This window comes from Salvelinus fontinalis, chromosome 13 (assembly GCF_029448725.1).
Source record: "Salvelinus fontinalis isolate EN_2023a chromosome 13, ASM2944872v1, whole genome shotgun sequence".
In the NCBI taxonomy this organism is placed as follows: Eukaryota; Metazoa; Chordata; class Actinopteri; order Salmoniformes; family Salmonidae; genus Salvelinus; species Salvelinus fontinalis.
This window is the reverse complement of record NC_074677.1, coordinates 40,998,388-41,016,438: the sequence shown is the minus strand read 5'-3', so window position 1 is coordinate 41,016,438 and position 18,051 is coordinate 40,998,388. Positions and strand designations below refer to the sequence as shown.

Genomic DNA, 18,051 nt, shown 5'->3' with positions numbered 1-18,051 from the left:
GAACATTAGGATAACCAGAGGTCACACAATCCTATAACACTACTCGACCATGATGAGATATCACACTTAACAGTTTGGTATAGATACAAGTTTGGTATCTAAAACATTACTGACCAGATTGTCCTCAAACCTTGAATCTCCTCTCTCTCCTTTTTTGCTGTCAGCTCCCTAAGAGAGAAAAAATACATTATATGGACAAAATCTACAAGGCAGAGGGATACTAGACTGCCATGTCATGCCCATAGTCTGTTGGGTATCCATCAGGACACAGCCCATATCCCACTTACCGCAAGCCCAGTTAGGCCCGTCAGACCTTTCTCTCCCTTTTCCCCTGCCACTCCAGGCATCCCATCATCACCTCTTTCCCCTTTGGCTCCCTACAGAGAGGAGGCACAACATGAGGTGGATACAATGATGTCTAGTACAATAACAATTCATTATTACAGAGTCATGTCATTTACCCTATCCCCATCAGCTCCAGGTGCACCATGTGAGCCTGATTCTCCCTGTTGGCATGAAGGAGACAGGAAAACGTGTGTGTGCCTATCATCAATCCATAAACCAAAGCCATACTGTAGATCATTGCACCAATGCTGGATATGCCAACATATTTGATACATTGACATTTCGGTCATTTAGCAGACACTCTTATCTAGAACAACTTACAGTCAGATAATATAAATGACACACTGTGCATTGCGTATAATAGATACAATATATAGGCTACAATGACAAATCTCTCCGGAACAAAATCTCTTCCACAGAAGAGGATGGGTTTCAAACCCATGCATGCACAGCACAATGGATTAGTAGTCCATCGCCTTAACCACTCAGCCACCTCTCAAACACAACTCCCACCTTTGGCCCTTGTCCTCCTGGTGGCCCTGGTGGCCCTGGGGGCCCCTGCAGGAATAATAAAACGTAGAAAAGTAGAAAAGGAAAGTGAGACTTTGTACTGCACAGGGGACTGTTATACATAATGTATCCCTAGAATACTATTATGGTGTGTGATACTTTTAATCATTAATAAAATAGTACAATCTGAATTTGTGGGGTCGCAGTACAATGCAGAATGTTGTTCCAGATCAACTTTTAAAGAACCCAATTAAGAACTCACCTGAAAGACATGGCCAAGGCCGATGTCATAGGAGTCAAGAGCAGCCTTCTCTCCGGGTAAGCCCTGCAGAGGGAGACAGAGTGAAACACACAGGTAGAATGAATGAAGATAGATAAATGTATCATCTTGGAAGATGTGTCTAATGCAGATAGTTGTTCATAGACCCACAGTAGATGACTTTAGGTCAAAGAGTGTGATATGAGGAGCCACTCACCATGTCCCCCTGAGGCCCTGTGTCTCCTGTGTCCCCCTTCTCCCCCTGAACGAGAACATAGAGTGAATACACACAGTGGAACATCAGCATGCCTGTCATTCCAGTGCATCAATACATAGGGTCAAGCCCTGTGAGTTGATACATGGCTGTATATTCATATTTCATATTTCTTCCTCTTTACCTTCATCCCTGGTAGTCCATCAAGGCCATTCCTGCCCTGGTCACCAGCATGCCCCTGTTCCCCCTGTCACAGACATGGAGATAGAGTGAGATTGGGAAAGAGAAGGGAGAGGAGGAACAGGAAGGAATAATAATATGTCACACCTTTAGCCCTGGAGGCCCCTGTGGTCCAAGCATGCCATGCTGTCCATCCTCACCCTGCAAGACATCAGATTATTGGAACATATTAATTAACTGCAAGACATTCGATTATTATTCATTAACCACGGGTTTTATACACTCTTAGAAAAAGGTTTAGATTTGTTCTTAAAAGGGTACAACCGCTTGTCCCTGACATGGTACCCTGTATGGTCATTCTTTGTACCTTTAGTTATAGGTACATTCATGTAATTGTACCCCAGTTCATACCTCAGATAGTACCATCATTACATATAGTCCACAGGAACAAAAGCTGTTTTTTTTGCCTTTATAGGTTACCACCACAGTGACAAAGCCATTTGTTCATTGTGAATGACAAAAACGTACCTTTACAATAGATCACTTAAACTGGTACAACACTTCCACTCACAGGTGGCCAAAAATAACTAGCTGAAAGCCACACCCCCAGACTAAGCCATGCCGCAATTATTATTTCGCACTGTGTCAAGCCTTTTCGAGTAAATTGTAGAGTTACCACCCATGACTGTATTTGTTAGTGACAGAGATATGGTTGTTGAATGTTCAGTCCTGTGACCTTGACCAACTGAGTTCCTCGGTGAATGTTACCATAAATATTCAACTCATTATGACAATACATTACATATCTCATCAGGCCTTATTTTGAGACCTACAGTAGTTGTACCCTAATACAGTGGCCTACAAGCCAAATCATGCCTGCAAGTAGCACTGCAACATTCCAGTACATTTCCTCAAATTCCCAGGTGTCCTGGTTGAAAGATTCCAGATGCCCTGCCTATTCCCTCCAGTTTCAAGGAATTTTCAAACCAGGATTTCGTGAGTACCTGGGAAATGTGGGAAAGTTAACAGACGTTAGCAACCCTACCTGCAAGTCACATTATGCTGGCTTGAAAAGTGATGCGTGATTCCTATTGGAATCCAGCCAGAGTGAGGATATCCTACAGTTGGAATTTATATTCACCCACAACCTGCATTTATAATAACTGCCAGGGTTAGATACATTGTGAGGAGACTACCTAAGCCATTTAAACTGAGACAACCATTTCAGTAATCGGTGCAATAAATCGAACTAACTGATTGGAAATAGTATGTTGTTATTTATCTTTGTGCAGCATAAGATTAATCAATCAATCAATCAATGTACATGCAAAAACCCATATATTAAAAACAATTGTAAAAATATTATAATGATTATGGTACACATTATGGTACACACCAGTCTCAACGTCAATAGTGAAGAGGAGACTCCGGGATGCTGGCCTTCTAGGCAGAGTTGCAAAGAAATAGACGTATCCCAGACTGGCCAATAAAAAGAAAAGATGAGATGGGCTGACAAGATGAGACTGGTGTTTTGCGGGTACTATTTAAGGAAGCTGCCAGTTGAGGTCCTGTGAGGCGTCTGTTTCTCAAACTAGACACTCTAATGTACTTGTGCACCAGGGCCTGCCACCCCTCTATCTATTCTGGTTAGGGCCAGTTTGCGCTGTTCTAGATATTCCATTAAAAATCAGCCGTTTCCAGCTTCGATAGTCGTTTACAACATTAACAATGTCTACACTGTATTTCTGATCGATTTTATGTTATTTTAATGGACAGAAAATGTGCTTTTCTTTCAAAAACAAGGACATTTCTAAGTGACCCCGAACTTTTGAACTGTAGCGTACATGTATAACGGTACGTGTGGAAGTGAGAAATGTAGATATTTTACCTGTCGTCCAGGAGGACCCATTTGTCCCTGTGTAAAGAGGACACATTATCAGAAGGATGGGGGGCCAAATGCAATAATTATCATTATAATGCATGGTATTTATATAGCGCTTTTCAAGGACCCAAGTTGCTTTACAATTATATAAAAGAAAAACAAGAAACACAAATCTAAAACAATACCAGCCTAACCAGAAAGAAAAAGAAACATGAAACAAAGTGTAGGGCTCAGGGAAAGGGAATACTGTGATGTGGTGTGTGTGTGGGAGAGAGTGTTTGTGTTTGTGCACCTTGTTATATCAGAAATACAAAATCATCTTTGAAACATAGGCTACCTCTAATCCATCAGTTCCATCTCGACCAGGTGGACCCTGTGAAGGAAATCTCAAGTTTTATAAAACAACAACAAGTAAAGATGGACCTGAGTGAAGAGCGGGGCAATTCAATTGATCATCCACTAGATGGTGTTATTTATACAAATACAACAAAAAGTCCTCGAGTAAATTAGTGAAGCTTTTCAGTAGCATCTACTGAGATGGTATTTTTTGCTAATTATAACAATTTACATTTATAGAGCAAAACAACACAACAAAATGCAAAGAAAAACAATAATAGCAATTATTGTCCAGCTCTAGTGAGCTATTATTAATCACCAGTGGCACAACATTGGTTTTAGAAGTGAGGGGGGCATAATTATTATTATTTATTTATTATCCAGTCGGATAAACACTCCAAAACAGCTTTCTCCACCGCTCAGAGGCGTCCGCATCAAATCAAATGTATTTATATAGCCCTTCGTACATCAACTGATATCTCAAAGTGCAGTACAGAAACCCGGCCTAAAACCCCAAACAGCAAGCAATGCAGGTGTAGAAGCATCGTCCTAATGCACTCCGTTGCCTCGTTTTGTATCACATTCCAATGATAAAACTGGGGTGGACAAAAATGCAATTTCAGAATGTGAAATTCCCCTCTGTCCCCGGTGAAAGTTGCACCCCTGTTAATGACTCTCCTTTCAACAAGGAGGTCTAAAGGTAAAATATACACTGATTGTACAAAACATTAAGGACACCTGCTCTTTCTATGACATAGACTGACCAGGTGAATCCAGGTGAAAGCCATGATCCCGTATTGATGTCACTTGTTAATCCATTTAAATGAAGGTGACAAGACATTTCTTAGCCTTGAGACAAGACGTGGACAAAAGTTTTAAGCTCCTTTGAATGGGGTATGGTAGTAGGTGCCAGGCGCACCGGTTTGTGTCAAGAACTGCAACGCTGCTGGGCCTTTCACACTCAACCGTTTCCCATGTGTATCAAGACACCTTGTAGAGTTCATGCTCCAACGAATTTGAGACTGTTCTGAGGGCAAAACGGGCATCTGAGAATGAATCCCTGGTAATCACTGGAGTCAATGCAGAACTAGTTACCAGGATGACTGTCTGCCCTGTCTTGCTCTCACCACCACATGTGCGGAGAAGATGACAAGACAAGGCAGACCCATCACCGGTGGCTCTCCTCTCCTCTAGCTCCTAACGAGGTGGGTTCAGTACACTAAGATAATCATAATTAGAGAGACAACAACAGGAAATAGCCTCGCTGCTTTTTGACCTTGAAACATCTGTTGACAATATGGAGAGCGGTGTTATTGACCTCATCTCAGAGCTGTCCTGGCTGGAAGGAATCAGATTATCTTTCATTCAGTAGGAAAGCTAGCTGAAGAGCGTGAAAGGAAATGAATGGTTGGCTTTGTGTACTGAACTACTCTGCATTTTACTGAGCTGAGGATCCTTTCATTTTCTCTCCTACCACTATATGCTGGTCTATGCTGGTCAGTGCTAGTCTGATGCTAGTCATGCTGGTCTGGTCTGAGCTGGTCATAGTCATGCTGGTTATGCTGGCATACCAGCCTTTGTTGTGTGTTCACTGGTGAACAGCCTTCGCTGTATTTTGGACACTGGTGACAGCATGAGCTAAAGCAAAACCAGCATCAAGTCACATTATGCTGGCTTGCAAAGTGATGTTTAAATCCTATTGGAATTCAACCAGAGTGGATACCCACAATCGGTATTCAGAATCACTGCCAGGGTTAGAAATATTAACGAATGAGACTAACTGCAACAAACGTCTCAGTAAAAGGTGCAATAAATCCAACTAGCAGATTGGAGTAGTTCAGAAAAATTGACAGTACCAGTCAAAAGTTTGAACGCACCTACTCCTTTTTCTTTGCTATTTTCTACATCGTAGAATAGTGAAGACTTCAACATGATGAAATAACAGATCATGAATCAAGGTAAGACCCAAGTGCAGACTGTGTGAAGTAACAATGTTTATTGTAACCACAGGGGCAGGCAAACAACAGGTCAAGGCAGGCAGGGGTCGATAATCCAGAGTAGAGGCCAAGGTACAGGACGGCAGGCAGGCTCAGAGACGGGCAGAGTGGTTAGGCAAGCAGGTACAGGGTCAGGACAGACAAGGGTGAAAAACCACGAGGACGAGAAAAAGAGCCTGGGAAAAGACAGCCGCTGACAGGACGACCACTCGTAAGCTTGACTAACAAGACGAACTGGCAACAGACAAATAGGAAACACAGGTATAAGTACGCAGGGGATAATGGGGAAGATGGGTGACACCTGGAGGGGGTGGAGACAAGCACAAAAACAGTGAAACAGATCAAGGCATGACAAAAAAGTGTTAAACAAATCAAAATATATTTTATATTTGAGATTCTTCAAAGTAGCCACCTTTTGCCTCGATGACAGCTTTGCACACTCTTGGCATTCTCTCAACCAGCTTCATGAGGTAGTCACCAGTGGTGGAAGAAAGTACTCAATTGTTATACTTGAGTAAAAGTAAAGATACCGTAATAGAAAAAGTAAATTTCTCCTTTAGGAAGGTGGTGAAGTAAAAGTAGGCAAAGATATAAATAGTAAAGTAAAGTTCAGTTACCCCCACAAAACTACTTAAGTAGTACTTTATAGCATTTTTACTGAAGTACTTAACACCACTGGTAGTCACCTGGAACGCATTTCAATTAACAGGTGTGCCTTGTAAAAAGTTCATTTGTGGAATTTCTTTCCTTCTTCGTGCGTTTGAGCAAATCAGTTGTGTTGTGACAAGGTAGGGGTGGTATACAAAAGACAGCCCTATTTGGTAAAAGACCAAGTTCATATTATGGCAAGAACAGCTCAAATAAGCAAAGAGAAACAACAGTCCATCATTACTTTAAGACATGGAGGTCAGTCAATACGGAAAATGTCAAGAACTTTGAAAGTTCCTTCAAGTGCAGTCGCAAAAACCATCAAGAGCTATGATGAAACTGGCTCTCATGAGGACAGCCACAGGAAAGGACGACCCAGAGTTACCTCTGCTGCAGAGGATAAGTTAATTTGAGTTACCAGCCTCAGAAATTGCAGCTCAAATAAATGTTTCACAGAGTTCAAGTAATAGACACAACACCAACTGTTCAGAGAATAATGCATGAATCAGGCCTTCATGGTCGAATTGCTGCAAAGAAACCACTACTAAAGGACACCAATAAGAAGGAGAGACTTGCTTGGGCCAAGAAACACGAGCAATGGACACTAGACCAGTGGAAATCTGTCCTTTTTTGGATCCAACCGCCATGTCTTTGTAAGTAGGGGAAATGATGATCTCTGCATGTGTGGTTCCCACTGTGAAGCATGGAGGAGGAGGTGTGGGGGTGCTTTGCTGGGTACACTGTCTGTGATTTATTTAGAATTCAAGGCACACTTAACCAGCATGGCTTCCCCAGCATTCTGCAGTGATATCTCATCTGGTTTGCGCTTAGTGGGCCTGTCATTTGTTTTCAACAGGACAATGACCCAACACCTCCAGGCTGTATAAGGGCTATTTGACCAAGAAGAAGAGTGTTGGAGTGCTGCATCAGATGACCTGGCCTCCACAATCTCCCGACCTCATCCCAATTGTACCGGAGAGGGAAGGAAAAGCAGCCAACAAGTGCTAAGCTTATGTGGGAACTGCTTCAAGACGGTTAAAAAAGCATTCCTCATGAAGCTGGTTGAGAGAATACCAAGGGTATGCAAAGCTGTCATCAAGGCAAAGGGTGGCTACTTTGAAGAATCTAAAATCTAAAACATATTTTGATTTGTTAAACACTTTTTTGGTTACTACATGATTCCATATTTGTTATTTCATAGTTTTGATGTCGTCACTATTATTCTACAATGTAGAAAATAGTGAAAATCAAGAAAAACCCTTCAATGAGTAGGTGTGTCCAAACTTTTGACTGGTACTGTATATTATTTATCTTTGCATAGCATAACATAACAATTCGGATTTTTTTGGGAGTCCACCTCACTTGGGATTTGAACTCACAACCTCTCGGTCACTGGCGTAGCACCCACTCCCGCAGCCCCCTCCCCCCGCACACATAATGTATGGTCACAGTTTTATCTTGATTTGATGTGTTTTAGATTTTAAAGAAATGGTTTTATGTGAGCCATAACTTTTATTACTTTGATTTTATTAATGGAGTCCTCCAGGTTTATGCATTAATATTCCCTGAAAGGTTTTGGTACCACTAGGTGGAACCAGCAGATCTGTTGGTTGGTGGCCTTCACACTTGTGATCATGACCTCACTTCCTCATTCTATTCACAGAACTTTTTCTGAAACCAGTCAATTTTCTCTTTTCTCATAATTAATAATTAAAGTAACATGTTTCGCTAACTATTTCATGGGTCGGGTGACTTTTAAGGGGTATTTGTTAGCTATTTTTGTCCAAGATAGAAAATGCTAAGTCTCCCCATTATAGGATTTAACATGGAATATAATCAAATTTAATTTGATCATAATTTGCAAATAAATTCATTAAAAATCCTACAATGTGATTTTCTGGATTTTTTTTCCTCATTTTGTCTGTCATAGTTGAAGTGTACCTATGATGAAAATTACAGGCCTCTCTCATCTTGTTAAGTGGGAGAACTTGCACAATTGGTGGCTGACTAAATACTTTTTTGCCCCACTGTATCTATTTTTTTACTTAACACTTATTTTTTCTTAAAACTGCGTTGTTGGTTAAAGGCTTGTAAGTAAGGTATACACCTGTTGTATTCGGCGCACGTGACAAATCCAATTGGATTTGATTATATGCACTTTACAGCCTTACCTATGGAACCTGGGTCCATGAATTGGGGTATCAGCCTACTCGGTGACACCCACAGATTACAATTCTAAAGAGTTTACACAAATATCAGTCGAGGCTCATAACTTTAACTGTGGGAAATCACCTCACTATTATTGATCTTCATATTGCAATGTACAGCCTTACCCCATTTCGCGGACCCAAGATCCATAGGTATCAGCCTACTCAGTGACATCCACAGAACACAACTGTTTAGATCTAGCGAAAGGATTAGCGTCGTAGCACTTATTGGGGGACCCTGAAACCGGTGTGAAATGAGCCACATTAAGCTCACCAGTCAACCTACGTTGTACAGAACATTCATTTTGCAATGTACAGCCTTACCCCATTTCGCGGACCCAAGATCCATAGGTATCAGCCTACTTAGGGAACCCCACAGATTACAATTCTGAAAGAGTTTACACAAAGATTAGCACCGTAGCTAATATTCATGGGCCAAGATCCATAGGTAAGGCTGTACAATGCAATATGAATGTCAATGCACAATGGGCTGTATAGTGAGGCGATTTCCCACCGTTAAAGTTCCCTTATATGAGCTAAAATGATTAGAATTGTAATCTGTGCATGTCACAGAGTAGGTGGATACCCCTATTCCATGGGCCCAAGGTTCATAAATAAGGATGTAGGCTGGAGGCTGGTCTCCAGCGAAAACACAACAAAGTCTGGTCTCCAGACCATCCTAGTTTATGCTGGGGGTTTTTCAGAGGGGAGTGAGATAAATCAATCAAAGTGATTTTTTTAAGCCCTTTTGACATCCGTTTTTGTTACAATGTGCTTTACAGATACTCAGCCCAAAAAAACTAAGAGCAAGCAATGCAAAGGCAGAAGCTTAGTGGCTGGAAAACTCCCTTAGAAGGCAGGAAACTAGGAAGAAACCTAGAGAGGAACCAGGCTCCAAGGGGTGGCCAGTCCTCTTCTGACTGATGACTGTAGTGACATGGATGAGAGGAGGAGAGAGGGGCTGTCTTACCTGCTCCCCAAAGTGACCTCTGGGCCCATCCTTCCCTGTGTTCCCCGATGGTCCTCTGAGACCTGGTGAGCCAGGGGGCCCCGGGGGGCCGGGAGGGCCAGCCTGACCCTGATCACCCTGTATAGGCATGGAAGGAGAAGTATGAGATGAGGTAATAATCCCAATTCCCACAGTATTATCAATCAAAAAAAGTTTCTGAATAATTGTATTGTCACACCCCAGACAAGTTCTTGAACCACTTTCAATATCTTAACTTTGATCAATGTACTAATTCAAAACTTTTCTGACAGTAGCCTCTTTTTACAAAGTGTCTGGCATTTGTCGCCAACTATCCTTGCCAATGTCAAAGTCTTACAGCGAGGCTTAAACTGCTGCTATGCATAATATTCACACTATAAGACTGTTGAATGCTTGATTAAATTTTATTCAAAACAAGATGTTTAACACAATCATATTAACAGCAATTTTACAAGCTATTCTTGTTCTCCAATTACCATAGTTCTGACTGGCATTCTTTCCACCAATTATCATCCACGAACACTGTCATTTATTCAAACTCACTTTCCAAAGAGACATCATTTACTTCCCCACTCATTTTCTCTCGAATTTGAAGCAGACATATGGAAGTGGCAGAGTGGCAAACATAAAAATGCTTGAGGCCAATAACATATGCACATGTGTGAGATTGTCACGCCCTGACGATAGAGAGCTGTTTATTCCCTATGTCGGTTGGGGCGTGACAGTGACTAGGGTGGGTTATCTAGGTGATTAATGATTTATGTTGGCCTGGTATGGTTCCCAATCAGAGGCAGCTGTTTATCGTTGTCTCTGATTGGGGGTCATATTTAGGCAGCCATTGCCCCATTGTGCTTTGTGGGATCTTGACTATGTATAGTTGCCTGTGAGCATATTTGTAGCGTCACGTTTTGTTCGTTTATTGTTTTGTTTTGCTTTGAGGTTCACATAGCAATAAAGATGTGGAACCCAGATCACGCTGCGCTTTGGTCCAGTTATTATGTCGATCGTGACAGAGATGTAAAAGAGTGAGGGAAAGTGATAGAAGAAGAGAGTGTGAGAAGCCAGCTTGAAGGGAGAGAAGAGAAAGAGGGCTGAGACGCGCCCGAGACTAGCTCTATCTTCAGGAGGCGTTTCTGACTGCAGAGAGAAAGGGAGAGAGGGAAGCCACCAGAGACACAGAGTGAAATAAAAACAAAAAAGAAAGAAAGAATGTAAGAGAGAGGTTAAACAGAGTTGTGAGGATGTCAGAAATGACTATTCAATTTCAATTCAATTCAATTCGCTTTATTGGCATGGGAAACATATTCTACTAGAGAGGGAGAAGGAGAAAAAAGGAAGGGAGTGGCAAGGCTGGATGGAGACTCAGAGGACCCGGTCGAGAGAGAGAGAGAGATATAGGGTTGGGGAAGGGGGGTAGGACAAACCTTGACTGTGAGAATCTGATTAGTGAGCACACCTGCAGAGCCCATGAGTGCAGGGAGTCCCTGATGTGAGGTTTGGACAGTGTTGGAAAGGAGCATTAGGATGAAGGAAAGAGGAGAGGTTGGGTAAGAGGGGGATAATGAAAGACGAGCGTAAGTAGGGTGAGAGACAACAGAGGGGGTGAAGGGATGGAATTGAGGTTATTGATCCATCTGTTAGTAAGCACAAAAATCCTGTCTTGGCACAGTTCTAGCATGTGTAAAGCCACTCAACCATAACTGACTAGAGCATACAAAGACAATAGTCATTCTGTCTGGTTTCAATCCTCAAACAATAGCGGCCTAGTTGTCTTGTGGCTGATTGCCTTCATATGAATATCAACCATCCATGGAGAAATTCTGGCAGTCTTGTTTGTGTTAGAGCTGTGGTCAATATGAATTGCATCGGGTTTAGAGGCTAAAACCACATTCTTCCTGGTGTAATTGATGTCTTCCCTCTGCTTTCTCAAATCTCTACACAGACACAACGACCATGGTAGACTGTACGCTCATCAGTATTGACACCCTCCTACGAATTCACATACACCTTAAAGTGTTAGAAGGGCATGCAAGTGCCTTCATATGTTAGATATTGTGAACTACAAAGTACGTATCCACGAATAAGAGTTTGGAGTGCAGACTGGGAAACAATGAACTCCAATAGAAACCAGGCCATAATCATCTTTGAGGCAGAATAAGAGGGTTCAGAATGACAGGAATGCATCTGTCCCAACAACCCAATGTAAAATACCTTATTAGCAAAGAGTGACTGATGGTGAACCAATTGCTTCTTGATATTTGAACATGGCTGGGAGGCAGTGCTACTTCCCTTGAACTCGGTAGAGAGGACAAGAGTATGGAGACTACTAAATTCATGTAAAAAAGTTGCATTTCTATAGGACTAATTGTACTATAGAAAAGGTGTATTTTGTCATACCTTGTCTCCTTTTGGCCCAAGCAGTCCCTGACAATAGAAGAGAAAAAGGAAATAATGGACAGTGATGATCGCTGACAAAACTCATTCCTTCCAAGATATTTCAACTTTCCCTTTAAAGACCCAAATGAAAGCCATGCCTTCTACCGCATGAAGGGTTCAGGGTTGTGTGGTGGTTTGAGGGACACAGCTTTGTTCACTGATTAACTCTCCCTCTCCTACAACGGGTGGAGGACATATGAGCTTAGGCCTCAAAGCGTTACGCTCTACAGAATCTCATGATTGCAATTGATTCTGGGATGAGGTATCCGCACGAGGCCTTCTCAGAGTGTGTTTAAATTGAGATGAAGGGTATCTGCTAATATGAGCTCTGTGAATGGATGGACACAGGCGATTTCTGAATCATCACACAGGTGGAGTAAATAGACGTCAGTGTCAGAGTGCTGTAACTGGTGTTGTAAGGTTACGCTGCTGCTTTTCACTGTACCGTCAGATAACAGGAGCCTCAACACCCACCCACTCTCCACACGCAATGTGTACAGCATATCTTTACACAAGTCTTGCAACCTTTTTTTGCTCTGCATATAGTACACATCATTTAATAATGACATCTGGGGATGCATGCCATATACAGTGCATTCGGAAAGTATTCAGACCCCATTCCTTTTTCCACATTTTGTTACGTTACAGCCTTATTCCAGAATTGATTAAATGAATGTTTTTCCTCATCGATCCAAGCACAATACCCCAGGAGTGGCTTCGGGACAAGTCTCTGCTGTCCTTGATCTCTGGAGAAACCTGAAAATAGCTGTGCAGCGGCACCCACCCAACTTGACAGAGCTTGAGAGGATCTGCAAAGAAGAATGGGAGAAGCTCCCCAAATACAGGTGTGCCAAGCTTGTAGCGTCATACCCAAGAAGACTCGAGGCTGTAATCGCTGCCAAAGGTGCTTCAACAAAGTACTGAGTAAAGGGTCTGAATACTTATGTAAATTTGATACATTTGCCAACATTTCTAAAAACCTGTTTTTGCTTTGTCATTATGGCCTGTTGTGTGTAGATTGATGAGGGGAAAAAATGTAATTCATTTTAGAATAAGGCCGTAACTTAACAAAATGTGGAAAAAGTCAAGGGGTCTGAATACTTTCCAAATGCACTATAAGTCTTAAGATTACGGTGCATTTCTGGGATACATTTAGTCCATCAAAAGTAATTGCAAATTCTTAATGAGGTGCAGGGAAAGTGTTAAAGATCGTGTATAAGTGCCTTCAGAACAAGGTAATAAATCAGATAATCTTATAAGGGGTACTTTTTATAGAGGCTCACTTCAGTCAAGACACACCCCATTTATTCTTGTGTGTGACATTGTTTCCACCTCTCCTCCCATGTTGCAGACCAGCCTGCTGTGGTCCCTTGGATATAGACACAGGGCTGCCTTCAGGGCTGCCTTCAGGGCTGCCTTCAGGGCTGCCTTCAGGGCTGCCTTCAGGGCTGCCTTCAGGGCTGCCTTCAGGGCTGCCTTCAGGGCTGCCTTCAGGGCTGCCTTCAGGGCTGCCTTCAGGGCTGCCTTCAGGGCTGCCTTCAGGGCTGCCTTCAGGGCTGCCTTCAGGGCTGCCTTCAGGGCTGCCTGCCTTCAGAGGCTCACATAGCACACTGATGAATGGATAGGCCTTTCCAGACTAGGAGCACAGCTTCGCCAAGGTGAATCCAAGTTAAAAAGGTCTCCGTTAACCAGAGGGTGCTGATAATGAGCTGACCGGTGGAGAATAGAGGAGAGAGTTCATTTCTTTCCATTCCTTTCATTCATGCAGCCATTAGGCTGCTGAACAGTGGGACATACTGTAGGACAGATGTAGGCCCTATTCATGGTCAGACAATAGGACGCAGGGACAGTGAATATGTGTGCATTAACTATTAACTTTGTAGTGTTAGTCCCGTGTGGCTCAGTTGGTAGAGCATGAAACTTACAGGTTCGATTCCAACAGGGCACCAGTACTGAAATATATGTACTCACTACTACAAGTCACTCTGAATAAGAGTGTCTGCTAAATTACTAAAATGTCAATGTAAAAATGTTGTATTTTCCAAATTGCATGTATTACAGTGTATTGTTTTTGTGTAATTGTTCCTTAGACCACTGCGCCACTCGGGAGGCCCGGTATGGTATCTTTTTTTGGCAGATGTTCAGCTCTGCTACATCACATCAGCTTATAACTAGACACGTTGGTGTTTGGTCATCAAAAACTGGGAGTTTAACAGATAAGATGATTATCGTACATACCTGGCTTCCCATGGGACCAGGAGCACCCTGTATATGGGAAGACAAGGTTTAAATCACAGAATGATTACATCACAAGTCATTCATGGCAAGAGTACAACACATTACATGTTTATGGTAATTGAATGAACTCATCATTGAATAGAGCTGTACTGTATAAAGTGCACTGTGAGCTAAATATCAACGCCATATCAAAACATTAAGATGATGAAAATGGGTACTTACAGGCTTCCCATCCATTCCAAGTGGGCCCTAGAATACAGAAAAATGTTAAAGAAAAACACGGTTATGTACACCTCTCCTGAGTCCGTATGCACATTTTGGTAGCAAAAATATCAGATCAATTGGGCACACTGCTGGCCAACGATTAAGCAGGCTATGGACAAACATGGGTAAAAATCCAGTCAGTCTAGAGTCCACATTCACTGTATCACAAAGCCATTATGTAGGTCGCTGTTCAGGTGCTGAAATGCTCTTGAAGTCAATTCAATGAACTATTATAATATTCCACCGCCAGTGGCGTGAAAAAGAAGGATGAAGATGCAAGGATTCTAAGCAAAAGAGGTACATCAACTATTCTGTGAATACTGTAGGGGAACATGTGAGTCCAACTGGGCCAACGTGTGGTTCGGTCATGAACACAGAGTTTGGACTCACATCCCTCTTATTATTGGAAGAACTTCACAGGTTTGTGCATTTCCCTGTTGATCTTAAGTAAGCATGTGGGCTGCTTTGAAAAATTTGAAATTTGAAAAAACACTCAAACACTGCCCTCCCTTCGGCAAATCTGATCACAACTCCATTTTGCTCCTCCATTCCTATAGGCAGAAACTCAAACAGGAAGAACTCGGGCTAAGGACTATTCAATGCTGGTCTGAACAATCGGAATCCACACTTCAAGATTGCTTTGATCAACTGGACTGGAATAAGTTTATCAGGAAGTGTATAGGAGATGTTGTACCTACTATTAAAACCTACCCTAACCAGAAACCATGGATAGATGGCAGCATTCGCGCAAAGCTGAAAGCGCGAACCACTGCATTTAACCATGGAAAGGTGACTGGGAATATGGCTGAATACAAACAGTGTAGTTATTCTGCAAAACGTCAGTATAGAAACAAAGAGAGTCGCAATTCAACGGCTCAGACACGAGACATATGTGTCAGGGTCTACAGACAATCACGGACTACAAAAGGAAAACAAGCCATGTCGCGGACACAGATATCTTGCTTCTGGACAAGCTAAACACCTTCTTTGTCTGCTTTGAGGATAACACAGACTGTGGGCCCTCCTTCTACGTGGCTGACGTGAGTAAGTCATTTAAGAGTGTTAACCCTCGCAGGGCTGCCGGCATCCTTAGCCGCGTCCACAGAGCATGCACAGAACAGCTGGCTGGAGTGATTACGGACATTTCAATCTCTCCCTATCCCAGTCTGCTGTCCCCGCATGCTTCAAGATGGCCACAATTGTTCCTGTACCCAAGAAGCTAAGGTAACTGAACTAAATGACTATCGCCCATCATGAAGTGCTTTGAAAGACTAGTCAAGGATCATATCTCCTCTACCTTACCTCACACCCTAGACCCACTTCAATTTATTTACCGCCCCAATGGATCCATAGACGATGCAATCGCCATCGCACTGCACACTGCCCTATCCCATCTGGACAAGAGGAATAGCTAAGTATTAATGCTGTTCATTGACTATAGCTCAGCAGTCAAAACCAAGTACCCTCCAAGCTCATCATTAAGCTCAAGGCCCTGGGTCTGAACCCTGCCCTGTGCAACTGGGTCCTGGACTTCCTGAAGGGCCGCCTCCAGGTGGTAATGGTCAACACTGGGGCCCACAAGGGTGCATGCTCATCCCCCTCCAACTCAAGTTCGCAGATGACACAACAGTAGTATAACTAATTACCAACAATGATGAGACAGCCTACAGGGAGGAGATGAGGCACCTGGGAATGTGGTGCCAGGAAAAGAAACTCTCACTCAACGTTTAACAAAATAAAAGGAGATTATCGTGGACTTCAGGAAACAGGAGATGGAGCACCCCCTTATCCACATCAACGGGATTGCAGTGGAAAAGGTGAAAAGCTTCAAGTTTCTCGGTGTACACATCACTGACAAACTGAAATGGTCCACCCACACAGACAGCGTGGTGAAGAAGGCGCAACATTCCCTCTTCAACCTAAGGAGGCTGAAGAAATGTGGCTTGAGTAAAAATGTTAGACATTAATTGAGCATTTGTTGATGTCAGAGTGGGCAGTTTAGGCGAAAGTGTTGAGTGGCCAAGAAAATAAATGCCACGTAGCTAATGATATATATTTTTTGAAAGACATGTTACCCTTATCCTAGGTTGGAAAAGAGAGGATAGTCTCTTATTTACCTAGGAAGGAAGTGGGGAAAAGAGTGTTCATTGTCTGAAAGTATTCCTGAGGGACGTGGAGTAGGTTTGGAAAAGATAAATAGATTTCTTATTATGAACCCTAGGAATGTAGGCTGAAGATTATGAGAAATTCTGTTTGAAGAACAGGTTGTGTACCGGTGTTTCTGTATGACGTCTAGACATTGTATTTTGGCCACTTTTTTAGGGTGTGGTCGGTCATTGTATCTTGGTGGGACTGATCCCTGCAGGGCTTCCCAAATTTGGACACCTTAGAAATGTATGATTATGGTAAAATTGGTTATAGCAAAATGTTCATTGCAAATCATTCTGAAAAGTCTCTCCTTTTGATTACAATAATTCCACGACAGTATATACTGTATTCTATACTATCCACTGTATCTTAGTCTATGCCGTTCTGACATTCCCTGCCTTAGGTCAGTTAGGATCACCACTTTATTTTAAGAATGTGAAATGTCAGAATAATAGTAGAGAGAATGATTTATTTCAGCTTTTATTTCTTTCATCACATTCCCAGTGGGTCAGAAGTTTACATACACTCAATTAGTATTTGGTAGCATTGCCTTTAAATTGTTTAACTTGGCTCAAACGTTTCGGGTAGCCTTCAACAAGCATCCCATAATAAGCTAGGTGAATTTTGGCCTCTTCCTCCTGACAGAGCTGGTGTAACTGAGTCAGGTTTCTAGGCCTCCTTGCTTGCACATGCTTTTTCAGTTCTGCCCACAAATTTTCTATAGGATTGAGGTCAGGGCTTTGTGATGGCCACTCCAATACCTTGACTGTTGTCCTTAAGCCATTTTGCCACAACTTTGGAAGTATGCTTGGGGTCATTGTCCATTTGGAAACCCATTTGCGACCAAGCTTGAACTTCCTGACTGATGTCTTGAGATGTTGCTTCCATATATCCACATAATTTTCCTCCCTCATGATGCCATATATTTTGTGAAGTGCACCAGTCCCTCCTGCAGCAAAGCACCCCCACAACATGATGCTGCCACCCCCCTGCTTCACCGTTGGGATGGTGTTCTTCAGCTTGCAAGCGTCCCTCCTTTTCCTCCAAACATAACGATGGTCATTATGGCCAAACAGTTCTATTTTTGTTTCATCAGACCAGAGGACATTTCTCCAGAAATTGTGATCTTTGTCCCCATGTGCATGTGCAAACCGTAGTCTGGCTTTTTCTGGCGGTTTTGGGGCAGTGGCTTCTTCCTTGCTGAGCGGCCTTTCAGGTTATGTTGATATAGGACTCGTTTTACTGTGGATACACATACTTTTGTACCTGTTTCCTCCAGCATCTTTACAAGGTCCTTTGCTGTTGTTCTGGGATTGATTTGCACATTTCGTACCAAAGTACGTTCATCTCTAGGAGACAGAACGCATCTCCTACCTGAGCGGTATGACAGCTGCGTGGT

The 18,051-nt window shown here is 42.6% G+C and overlaps 1 protein-coding gene and 1 non-coding gene across 3 annotated transcripts in view; both read right to left on the bottom strand.

Moving 5' to 3' along the window:
* Window positions 1–15,608, bottom strand: part of LOC129868685 (collagen alpha-1(XXIII) chain-like) — a 28,051-nt gene extending 12,443 nt beyond the window's left edge. The window contains exons 1-14 of one of the 2 annotated variants that reach the window (XM_055942863.1): window positions 14,463–15,607; window positions 14,241–14,267; window positions 11,964–11,990; window positions 9,549–9,665; window positions 3,728–3,763; window positions 3,397–3,423; window positions 1,656–1,709; window positions 1,513–1,575; window positions 1,332–1,376; window positions 1,118–1,180; window positions 859–903; window positions 462–506; window positions 288–377; window positions 115–168 (exon numbers count right to left, since the gene is read on the bottom strand). In XM_055942863.1, the coding sequence (XP_055798838.1) occupies window positions 115–168; window positions 288–377; window positions 462–506; window positions 859–903; window positions 1,118–1,180; window positions 1,332–1,376; window positions 1,513–1,575; window positions 1,656–1,709; window positions 3,397–3,423; window positions 3,728–3,763; window positions 9,549–9,665; window positions 11,964–11,990; window positions 14,241–14,267; window positions 14,463–14,477 (708 nt within the window). In that variant the 5' untranslated portion in view covers window positions 14,478–15,607. Of the gene's footprint in view, window positions 1–114; window positions 169–287; window positions 378–461; window positions 507–858; window positions 904–1,117; window positions 1,181–1,331; window positions 1,377–1,512; window positions 1,576–1,655; window positions 1,710–3,396; window positions 3,424–3,727; window positions 3,764–9,548; window positions 9,666–11,963; window positions 11,991–14,240; window positions 14,268–14,462 lie in introns of both variants that reach the window. The other variant, XM_055942865.1, reaches the window with a different exon arrangement.
* On the bottom strand, window positions 763–844 carry trnas-acu (transfer RNA serine (anticodon ACU)). Its single transcript has one exon. It is a non-coding gene; the product is annotated as a tRNA-Ser (tRNA).
* Window positions 15,609–18,051: the final 2,443 nt, after the last annotated feature.